Source organism: Montipora foliosa, chromosome 6, assembly GCF_036669935.1.
Source record: "Montipora foliosa isolate CH-2021 chromosome 6, ASM3666993v2, whole genome shotgun sequence".
NCBI classification, from domain to species: Eukaryota; Metazoa; Cnidaria; class Anthozoa; order Scleractinia; family Acroporidae; genus Montipora; species Montipora foliosa.
This window is the reverse complement of record NC_090874.1, coordinates 30,231,207-30,243,706: the sequence shown is the minus strand read 5'-3', so window position 1 is coordinate 30,243,706 and position 12,500 is coordinate 30,231,207. Positions and strand designations below refer to the sequence as shown.

Genomic DNA, 12,500 nt, shown 5'->3' with positions numbered 1-12,500 from the left:
TAGATGGAAGTGACAATAATATGTACAGCTATGTAACGTTTTGAAAAACGAGCAGGAATATTTTATCGGGTTTAAGACCACGAGGCGTAGCCGAGTGTTTTTAGACCAAATAAAACACGTGCTGAGAGTTTTTTGTAGGGCTTCAAAAACACTCCAAACAAGTGTGTCCCTCGGGAGTCAGAACAAAGGGGATAACATAAGGATACAAAAAAACAATGGGCTTATGAATTACTAATGAGTTTTTGAAGTTCAAAGTATCAACTGAGTTGTATAATATTCGGCCCTGGGTATTGTTATTCATGAAATGTAAATAAGGTATGGGAAACTGCTCTGGCTTGGGACAAGCCCAAACCAGACGAAGAGCCTGGAGGATGCGCTCCAAAAACCCGGATTCCTCGCGGGGTGGGAGGGCGGGTCGCTAGATCTGATCTAAACGGCGGCCTAGAGTAGAGTGGAAGAGGCGGGCCCAACGTGGACCTTTATATTCATAATTTACAAGTCCCCTGGGCATATTATTAACATATGCAAATGACTTAGCATAGGCATGTATGCAGGCATGAAGAAGGCATAACGAGCAGCCGACAGAACCGTGTAATTTTCCACGATTCCAATGGCGCAGGAAATACCTTAAGGTTATTCAAGGAAACTGTAGGTTGAAATGATATTTTTCTCTTTGCATTAACGACGTTTTCTCTATCATAAATTAACCGATTTCACTGATAGACAATGATTGTAATGATAAAATATTTCCGCAGCATCCCTTCAATTTTTTTGTCATATGGAGTATCAACGAATTTATCAACGGTTCCCATTGATTTTTGCCCTCGAAGCCCTAGAGAAATTCTGGCAGCCCGCACAACCACTATACTCAATAAGCGAGAGCACTTAAAGTGCCACTGCGACCGAACAAAAACATATTTTTCTTTGGATTTCAAATTTATGTTAACCAAACACTGCGTGACCAAAGTTTTAAGCCTTGAATTAAAAAAGACACCTATTTATTTCAACTGGAATTTTTTCATTTAATGGTCCGCCATTACTAACATTAAGATCTTGAGAGAGCTGGATCGAGGAGAAAATGACGTCAAAGAAGAATGCAATTCCCATAATACACCTCTATTACCCCCCAAAACTTTTGCACAACCATTGTTTGCAATTTGTCCTGGGACATGAAAATGTCCCAACAGAAGTCGAAAACAATGCCTATGCAGATTTTTAGGGGGTAAAAGAGATGTATTAAGTAGTGAATGCGAGTGTACGCCGCAGAATTATTAATACGCAGCACGGGAGTTTTAGGCTTTCAGACTCTTTAACTCGCGTTTTGCATAATTATATAATAAGCTGCATTCACACGATGAAATTTTAAGTTAGTGAGCCTCGACGTCACTTTTCCCTGGATCCAACCCTCAGAGGTCCAATCGGTCAGTTTTGAACGTGAGTAATGGCGGACCGTGAAATCCACAACTAACACGCAAAGTAAACGGCCTTTGGATAAAAAGCAAAGCTCAACATTTTGCCAATCAGGTGTTCAGCAACCACACTCTCAAAATCTTAAGGAAAAAAGAAAGCGATATTTTTTATCACTGGGGCACTTTAACTCTTTTTTGGTCTAATGGTATTGACCCACCACTATTCCACCCCCAACACTATGGCATTCCGTGCTATCAAAAATGAACGTTGAAGCTGGTGCATTCGGCGGGGCCTTCCTTAACTATCACGAGTCAACCAGCTGTTCCTGGTTTGGCTCATCTCGCAAGGGCAGAACAGACAAGCTACGAAAAGTGACGCTTAATGTTTCGTCCAGGAAAACGATTGGTCCACGGTTACCGATGGACCTCGACTGACAATGATTAGCATATAGCGTGTTTGGATTCCTTCTTTGAGAGATAAGAGTCTTGAATTCAGTAAACTAGTAGCTACGTTTGTCTTACGGCCTAGACCTGTTAAAATACTGAAAAGAAAACCCGTCAAATTATAAACACTACTAGCGTCCACTCACCACTACGGAAAAGGCTTCCCATCTGCCCGTAACACGTTTCCATCATGTTAGTCGCATCCTTATGAAGTAAAACGATATGAAGTGTAAAAATCCCATGCGAGCTGTTGATTCTAGTCCCACAGTACCCTAGAAAGTCACTGCTTACGAGCCAGAAGGCCCATCAGGCCGGCGCTTATCTCCGGTTTCCAGAAAGGCTCTGCGGAAATTGGTGGTGTAAAAAGTAACCCCCCGCTAACTTTGTAAAGGGGCAAGAAATGCTGATTGGGAAGCAAGCGACAACATTAAAAATGTAACGTTTTCGGAATAAGATTTACGGCGTTAGGTTAACCGACTCAAACAACTTGACACTATTCTTTTATGGATTAAAGAAGAGCTCTAAGAAAATCAATCCTTGCTTACCCTAATAGAGTTTTTTAGTTCAGTGATATCTGGTTTGTCCGTGGTACCTGAATCCAAATTTCTACGAAAAAAGAGTAGAGTTATTTGGTCAAGCTCAAGTAAGAATAGGAGTCCTGTGGGAGACTAATTAGCAGACTTGTCAGGAACTCACTTGTAGGTATCGGCCAAGGCGACGTCAAGATCACGAAGCTTTGAAAATACGTCTGCAAAGATAAAGCAAAACATAGTGACACTAACAACAGGGAGGACTCTTCAACCTCGACTTGCCCTAACAATGTTATTGGTGGCCGAAGCCACTGGAGCTGCATTGTAAGAGAGTGGTTCAGTTTAAAATTTTGCTTGCCCTGCACTCAAAAGTGTCTGTCTTCCGGTAGTTCTAAAACCAGTAGCGAGTCTTTTCGATTTTTTTCTCTTGACCATTTGCAAAAGCTAAAAAACACCAGTAACAACAACACCACTGTTCAGGGGCTTCCTCTCACGGGCTTAGAACCCAGTTTCCGTCCGTCCGTCCATCAATCAAACTTTGTTGATAGAGGGTATCACCTAATAGTTAAGCCTTCTTAACAACTGAAAAAAATAATCCATACTATGTTGTAAGTAAAACCTAATGATTTATTTAATGGAAAGCTTAAAGGTCAATTACATTATTGGGCTTGTAAAGGTTGAAATGTGGTCCAAAATTGCTTTGGATCTTGATTTACAGCAGTCGACTTCCTTTCAAAGTATCAAACAATGGCCTTTCTGCCGCAAAGAGGTGCATTTATTCCTCTGTGAAGGCTTTCCATAGATGATGTCGATGACGGATCGCTTTACGCAATTCATCGGTCAAATACGGCACTTGATTGCCTTGCAAATGGACTTGCTTGAGTGGTGTGTGCTTGTTTATAACATCTTGAAAACGAGATTCAAAGGCATAAAGTTTGTCATCGACATCATTGAAGACGCTCCTAACAGTTCCAAATGGGACCGCGTTTAGATCAGTAAGAGAACTTTCGGTGTCAAAATTTTTGAGACTGCGAAAAGTAATTTTCTGTGAGCGCGGTCTCGGTGGCGATGCCATCAGAATGGCAAATACCAGCGAATGGTCACTAATGTGTGGATTTACCACTCCAGTAGTTAATGTTTTTGTTTTAGCGTTAGTGAGAACTAAGTCCAGTAAGGTATTCGTCTTTGCTGTTTCGCGAGTTGGAGACCTGACAAGGCTTTCAAAGTGAGAGATTCATAATGTCTAACAGATCGCGACCATTTTTAGGGGGTTTATCTGGACATTGTAAATCACAATTGCGATCAGCCACGCTTTTGGCTTTTCGAGTTGAGGCTTCCAACAAACTAGCAAGTTCCTTTCTCCACATGTTCTTTGGGAGTGAGGGTGATCTATAGAGACCGATTAATGTTGACCATACGTTGCGAAGTTCTAGTTTGACAGCAATGCATTCAATCCCAAGGTGGTTTCCCAGATGTTTCAAACGTTGGTAGATGATGTCATTGCGGATATACATAATAGCACTACCTCCAAAGCTGTTTCTATCCACTCGACGTAAGCGGAAGCCTTGAATTTCACAATGGCTTTTTGGAAGACTTGTGTCTGGTTTAGTTTCCGTAACAATAAGCACATCGAAAAGGAGCGATGAAAGCCAAAGTTTGACATCAGCGAATTTAAATCCGGCGAGTCCACTGACATTTAGTGACCCACTTTACAATTTTTCACAAACACAAATCGTTTTGCAACATCATCATACCCTGGCAAGACAAAAATGTCAGAGTCTTCATGAGGGTCAAGAGTCATACTTTGATCAGATGATAAACTGACGCTGGCAAATGGAAGAGACTTGAGGGTTGACGAACAGGGAGGACACGTCCACGCAAAACTGTCTTCTCTCTGTAGCTGTCGGTATTCGACGTGTTACGCCGCCACACTTTTTGTGACACCAAACAAAAATCACATGTAATTACTTTGTGGTTTTTAGCCACAGATTTGTGGCAGACAGCACATTCCGTAGAGCTAGGACCAGGATTGGGATGGATATCACCACAGAGACAGAAACAATCGTGGTGTTTGTTGCTATTCGAAGAAGACAGTATCGAAGGATTGAAGGTTGCAATTCCATTTGCCGTGTAAGGAATCCTTCGACTTAGAAAGCGCTTACAGTAGATTATGGATCCATAGTAGATTCGCCGAACGGTCAGTAAGATGTGATAATCGCAAGATTGTTAAGAGGGGATGCTTAGACCTTGGTATTTTAAAGAAAAAGTGATGAAATATAGAAAAATGCACAGCAAAATGGCGGAGGTCGATAAAACCCGTCCGACCTTCATGACCGCAAAGGGTGATTTCAACCGGAATTTTCGAATTCAATAGTCCGCCATTACTAACTTTAAGTTCTTGAGAGAGCTGGATCGAGGAGAAAATGACGTCAAAGGCTCACAAATGCAATGCGTGTGTACGCCGCAGAATAAATATAAAGCACGAGAGTCTTGGGCTTTCAGACTTTTAAACTCGCGTTTTGCATATATAATAAGCTGCATTCAATTTCCCCTAGATCCAATCTTTGAGGTCCAATCGGTCAGCTCTGAACGTGACTAATACACCTTATTCCAAAATGGCCGTCATTTAAATATTCTTTTGTTTCCATGCAAATTTGCCCTTGATGTCTCGTTCTTGAGCTGAAAATTCAAAAAAATATTTAGCCTTGAACGAGGCATCAAGGTCTAATTTAAATAAAAACAAAAGAATATCTAAATAGCGGCCATTTTGGAATAAGGTGTATGACGGACCGTGAATTATAAAAGTAACACTCAAAGTAAACGGCCTTTGGACAAAAATCAATGCTCAAAAATTTGCCACACTTTCAAAATCTGAAGAAAAAAGGAATTTTTTCTTATCAAAGGGACACTTTAAGTATGCCGATACGCTTTGATATCTTATAGTTGGGTTTGACATTTTAACAGGAAGACAATGTTGAAACAGCCAACAGTGCAATAGCTGTTAACGTGAAACCGATTTATTCGAAAATAGCCAAGAAGTTTAATAATAATAATAATAATAATAATAATAATAATAATAATAATAATAATACTAATAATAATAACAATAATAATAATAATAATAATAATAATAATAATAATAATAGCATAGCATGGCATGACAGCAAGATAACGCTAGTCTTTGAGCTCCGCAGAATTTCGCCCTAAAACGCTCTTGTAATGCGTTTTCTGGAACTACCTCTCATCTTCATTGTAGTTAACATTAACTACAATCTACCACCCACTCAAAGTGTTTCAAGAAACGAAATTCGTTACAAAATGAGTGAGGACAGAATCCACCATGGTAGGACAAGATGGACGGAGCAAATGTGCATGGATTTATTAACTTCTAAACATGAAGCTAAACAGCTATATACGTCAGAAGAATGCCCTACTAATGAAAAAGGACGGAAAGTTGGAATCATGAATTTAACTCTAAAGTTTTGGAAGGAGAAAGGATATGGAAACCTAGGAAAGACAGCACAAAATCTGAGGGATAAATTGGCCCATTTAGAAAGAACTTGAGGTGAACGCATTACGCATAACAAATAAGCTTCAAGAACAAAGAGAAACTACTGAACAAAGACCAAACAGTAGAGAGCTACAATCTTGGACAGAATAAAATGGAACAGAAATGCCCCAACTCCCCCAAATCAAGGATGAAGGTGCGTGAAGGCCAAAACGCGCCATTTTCCCATCACTGATTTTGGGGGGAGGGGTGCTCTCAATGTTCCATTTAATTTGTCCAAGATTGTCTGTGGAGGCTACGACGTCACAAATTCAAGATTTGGTCAATTAAGAGGTCATATGTCAACACATTAATCATCCGAAACCACTGGCCTCTGACGCAGTCACGCTCGTCGCTAGTGTTGCTATGTTGAGATACTACATGAAGATATTTTAAGAAAAGCGGAGCGTATAAAAAGGCCAAACCTAAAATGAAAATTTGCCAGTACGATCAAGAATAAGGGTATAACTCTACGTAGAATTGACGAAAAAAATGCCATCGAGAAAAAGAATACCCGAGGAAACAAAAGTAAGAGTTAGAGTTCTCAAGCCCACTACTGATCTTACTCTGAAAGCATTTCTGGGGAGTTAATCGATAAAACTATAGGGTCTATGTAGGGTCGCATCGCCGAGATTAAACGAAGCAATGGCAAAAGACTCAAGCATTAAAGTAGCGCTTTTAAAGCTTTGTAGAGCACTTGAATGGTTTTACATGACATTAAAACGTTTGAGGCACGATTCACGAGACTTTTTATACGATTAACGTCTGTTTTGCGACGCTTTTCAACGGTTAAGCACGGTTAACAAGCAATGGAAAAAAGCGTCAATCTGTTCTGTTACCTTTCTGGCCAGACGACAAAATCGTGAAAAATCGACAAAATTCGTTGCTGATAGCCCGCAAATCGTGCCCATCAACACTTTTGTGAACGTAAATCATGCTCTTTTTTTCAACGTGGAAAAATCAGAAGATAGATCAGGTAAATATCGCCAACAAATTTAAGGGAGCGCAAATGCAGTTCTTAAAAATTCAACAAGTTTGCGTATTCGGTATGGTTGGCGCACGGATGCAAAGTCTAAAGCGTAGAATGTGGGAAGGTTGGATAGTTGGATAGGGTAGATAATCTGCGGTGGAAGGTTCGAATCCTCCTTACATCCGATTGCTTTCTTTTTGTTTTTCTTTTTTTTTTCCCCAATAGTCTTATTCTCTTTTTTGTTTGCAATTTATGTTCTCATTTTATAGGCCTCCTGCTTTAAACGTAAATATAGCTTATGAAAATAATTACAGTCAACTCTCAGGTATTCGGATGATGTAACTCTTGAATAAAAGAGAGCAGATTTCGTGTCGTGATTACCCCATATACTACTGGTAACGCCAAGCAGGGGCTCATAGACAATCTTGGACAGAATAAAATGGAACAGAAATGCCCCCACTCCCCCAAATCAAGGATGAAGGTGCGTGAAGGCCAAAACGCGCCATTTTCCCATCACTGATTTTGGGGGGAGGGGTGCTCTCCATGTTCCATTTAATTTGTCCAAGATTGTAGCAGATGAAGAGCAAATGTGTCAATCAAATGAGCAACAACAAAGAATCGACTGGACAATCGAAGATCTTAATTGGATATCACAAATAACGCAGATGGCGAAGTGCACTTATGATGAAATTGTACCAGACACTGGAAATATGGATAAGCGAGACGTAAACACCTTCTTTAAAAATACCGCCTTTATCAAGAAAATAGATATAGATCGTCTTCAATATGTTGCTAAAACACTTATCACAGCAAAGCCATCAATCGATCCGCTACAATACCTATGGGAATACAACTGCGCCATCTATTCCGTTGTTAAAGCATGGAAATTAACCAAAGCTAAAAAAAGGAACGAAGATAAACAACAGAAGTTTGACGGAAAACCTCGATGGATGATTCGTATAGAAGGAAAAATGAACACTCCAAGTGTCTCAGATATGTGAGGAGCTGAAGAGAGTACGCGAGAAGCGTCATCTAACGCCGAAAATGAAGAAAAACAGATCCTGGATGATAAGAGAAATTTAAGGAAGAATTACCATCGCAAGCTTGACAATCCTAAAGGAAAGGAAAATCAACATCATTCGCGCCCTTAAAAGACAGAAAGAAAAAACAAAGATTGCCCACAAACAACTCAAGATCAATCCGTGGTTCGATGTAGCCGAGGGTTCGTTTTATAGCCACCTAAATAACATGGAACGGAACTGAACAAACATCCGCAGTTCATAAGTAAAGAAAAGATGCCCTCAGCTAACCAAGAATCCACCAGTAAAACAACAAGAGGGGATTTTGAGGAATTCTGGAGACCTATATGGGAGAACGCAAGTGAAGTACCTATCCAAGCAGAGTGCATAAAGAATGTTGAATCAGCTGTAAAACAATACATACGACAATCAAGTGAGTCTATAAGAATAACTGAAAAGATGGTCACCGAAAGCATTAAAAACAAAAGAAATTGGTCTTCACCTGGTAAAGATAAAATTACCAACTTTTGGATAAAGAAGATGAAAAACTTCCATCAAGACCTCGCAATAGCGCTGAACAAAATAGTCACAGACAAACTAGAGGTACCGATTTGGCTTACAACGGGAAAAAGTGTCATGGTCCCGGAGAAAGTTAACCCATCAGCCTCTGACTATCGACCAATAACTTGTTTAAACACTCTATACAAGCTGATAACCTCAGTTATTGACCACCTTTTAGAAATACATGAAGACAAGAACAACTTGATGCAAATTGACTTAAGAGGAGGAAAAGCTAAGTCTATGGGTTGCGTTGATAACCTCATAATTGATAAGATGATACTAGAAGATGCCCACTTCAATAAAAAGAATCTGTCTTGTAGTTGGATCGATGTCAAGAAGGCATTCGATTCTGTTTCTCACGAATGGATCACCAAAGCACTCGAGATACATGGAGTAAACGCAGATCTCATCCATCTCATCAAAACTATTATGAAGGCATGGAACATCAACCTCGTATTAACTACCAACAAAGGCAAGGAGATCATTGGTCCGATTAAAATAAAGAGAGGAATTCTGCAAGGGGATTCTTTTTGTGTGCGACTATTTACATTAACACTTAATCCTATTGCCTGGTACCTGAGGAGTACAGAGGGATATAAATTGTCCCATGCCCAAGACCAAAAGATCACACATGTGCTTTTCGTTGATGACTTAAAAACTTACCATCGTTCTGAACAAAAAGCTGTGTCCGTTACAAGCAACCTAAAGAAGATGTTCACAGACATTGGACTGGAATGGGGGATAAACAAGTGCGCTGCCATACACTTGAAGAGAGGCAAACTAAGTACCAGCAATAACAGCACTCCATTGCCTGTAAGAAACAACTGTACTATCCCAGTTCTGAGCAACGATGATCACTACAAATTCCTAGAAAAATATCAAAACAGTCAACATCTAGAAGACAAAGTTATAGAAGAAGCCGCCAAGGAGTACGACAACCGACTATGGGCTGTTTGGACTTCCCCACTGTCAGTCCCACGCAAGGTCCGCGCAACGAACATCTACGCATTGCCTATCTTACAATACTACATGTGGTCAACCGACTGGTGTATTAACAAACTTAAAGAACTCGATAGATTAACAAGACATGTAATCAATGAGTGCAGTGGAAAGCATAAGTATGAATCGACGAGATTATTGTATCTACCATCAGAAGAAGGAGGAAAAGGATTGATTGAAATAGAGTCAGTGTACAAGAATACCAAGCTTAAAGTAGCCCATTACATAAATAACAGTGAAGATCCACACATTAAATTAGTCAAATCATTCCAAAACGAAAAAGAAAAGAGAACTTGCGGTCAGTATTCAAAGATGACAAAAGATATGCAGAAGAACTAGAACTCAATTGCTACTTTGAGGATGGCGCAACAGTCTTGGAAGGCACTGACAACGTGACAATAGTGAACGAGAAAGAACCCAGGAAAATAAAACAGATCATCCATAAAGCAAGTATGAAGAAACGCAAAAATGACGTCATGAAACAGCCATGGATCGGAAAGTTTGTGACTCAACACTGGCAGGATCCAGAAGTATCAGCCCATTCATACGACATCTTTAGACAATGGAAAAACATCCCGGATATAGTCATGTCAGTAGATACAAGCATTAGACAGCAACTCCTTAACACAAAGATCTATAGATCACAAAAGTTACACGAACAAGTAGACGACTTGTCCTGCCGACTCTGTTTTAAAGATCAGGAGACAGTATCACACGTTCTGTGTGGCTGTTCTCACATAGCACAGTCACTGTATAAAGCACGACACGACAGAATGCTACGCCCCGTTTACCATGCTTTAGTGGAAAGATACAAATTTGAAGAATCTGAGTATTCTAATCCGTGGTACAAGCAATCTTATCCGCAACCAAGCCAAGAGAATAACGAGGCAAAGATCTTGTGGGACATACCCTGGAAATTGGAAAAATGTCCAATGAATGGCGCAAATAGACCGGATATCAGTGTATTGGACAAAAAGAATAAAGAATGGATCATCATAGAAGGAACAATATGCAACCCAGGAAAAATCACAATGAGAACTAAACAAAAGAAAGATAAATATATAGATTTAAAACTAGGTATTAAGAACTTATTCCCAGGTCATAAAGTAAAGCTCATTACAGTAGTCTTTGATTTTCTCGCAGTTTACTACAAGGATCTTGAAGAAGGACTTACTAGCATATTGGATAACAACTTAGCAAAGACAACTATTGAACGCTCGCAAAAGTGGATCATCTCCCAAAACTGTGAAATAGTAAAAAGGTTTCTTTCATAAACTGATTTTGGTTAAAGCCGTCTATGGATGATAAAGATGAATATAGTATCTTATTTGCATTGTTTTTTAAATTTCTTTTTCTTTTTTACTGTTTATAAGGATCATTCTATGAATTTTGCTACTTTTATTTTTTAGTTTTACAATATTACACCATAATTTGTTAGATTGACCATAGTCATAAGGTTTTATAGGATAGTAACATGAGCACCATTGCCCAGGCCTACAGGCCCGCAAAGGTTGTAAAATCATTTGAGGATATTTCAATGAAGTCTCCAATAATAATAGAATTAAATGACTAAATGAAAATACACAAGATTCCCTCCCTCATCAGGCAGATTTAATGAAGAACAGACTTATTAGCTAGCTATATATACATGTTTACGTTGAGTAGAACAGTGGGGTTCTAATTACAATGGGTGAGAAGGGCGGAACTGTTACAACTGTTGTAACTGTGACAGTTCCACCCTTCTCACCCATTATAATTAGAATCTGTATTTTCATTTAGTCATTTAATTCTATACACCGCTCTACACAAACGTGTATTGAGCACTCTTTAGCAGTTTTTGCTACAGTTTCTTATGATTAATAATAATAATAATAATAATAATAATAATACCAAGGTTCCACCATGGTACGAGAAGAGGTTCCACCATGGTACTCACCGGCGATGCCAAAACCAGCCTACCAGAACACTACGAGTGAAGCGTTTTGGGATATTCCCATCTATGCAGAGCACAACGAAGTAAGAGCAAATCGGATAGACGCGCGTCTTGTCAGCCACGAGAGGAAAGAAGTTTACACAATTGAAATGAGCTGCCCATGGATTGAGAGTAGAGCCAACAAAGATGAGGAAAAGACGCTCAAGTATGGTCCCATGATGTGGGAGCTGAAGCAGAGATACAATGGTTACAGGGTTGAACAGTACAACATAATAATTGACGTATTGGGTGGTTATTCTAAACACCTAGAGAAGTCGGTGAGGAAGCTAATAGGAGCGAGAGCACGGGGTGTACTTGAGCGGATGCAGAAGTCGGTCATCTCAAACACTTTGAACATTGCCAGGACATTTAAGACAAATACTTAGTTAGGGCGAGAAGGACACTAGACTTTAGGTTTTCTTTTTTCTTCTGAAATCCAGAAACACAAGGGTTGTCGCAAAACCTGTATTTTAATTATTTTCTACGTAGTTTTTATAGTGGATAAGAGTTTGATATGATTCTAAATAGGCATTTAGTAGAGATAACCGAATTATGATGGCCTCGTGTAGGTTTATTAGAGATAATGAGAGTATAAAACTGAATAATTTTCAAAATAGGCTTTTAGTAGAGATAATGATATCATCATATTTTTACGCAGGTTTTACAGAGTATAGAATTTAATAATATTCTGAATTGGCTCTCTAAGTAGAGAGATTCATATCATTATGTATATTAGAATTGTACTAGGTTCCGTACCTAATTTTTTTTACTTCTAATTGTAGCTTCTCAAGTGGTGTAGGTTACGTTATGCGCCCTATACTACTCATAATGTCGACAGCATTCCAAAGTTTTATACTGCGAGACAATAATAATAACAACACATCGGCAAGATCCCAGGCAATATCAGAATAACAGAGCTACAAAAGACCGTCCTCCTTGGAACTGCTCACATACTTAGGAGAACCCTATCCATCAAGTAATCCAGCAGACTTATGGCTGCCCTTGGCTCATTGATTGAACTCGGAACCTTAAGATAAAAACGGCAAGAC

At 39.4% G+C, this 12,500-nt stretch overlaps 1 protein-coding gene across 3 annotated transcripts in view; it reads right to left on the bottom strand.

Moving 5' to 3' along the window:
• Window positions 1–12,500, bottom strand: part of LOC138007108 (cytosolic purine 5'-nucleotidase-like) — a 169,366-nt gene that overhangs the window by 20,573 nt on the left and 136,293 nt on the right. For all 3 annotated transcript variants that reach the window (XM_068853836.1, XM_068853837.1, XM_068853838.1), the window contains 3 exons: window positions 2,550–2,601; window positions 2,399–2,459; window positions 2,000–2,057 (listed from right to left, as the gene is read on the bottom strand). In XM_068853836.1, the coding sequence (XP_068709937.1) occupies window positions 2,000–2,057; window positions 2,399–2,459; window positions 2,550–2,601 (171 nt within the window). The remainder of the gene's footprint in view (window positions 1–1,999; window positions 2,058–2,398; window positions 2,460–2,549; window positions 2,602–12,500) is intronic.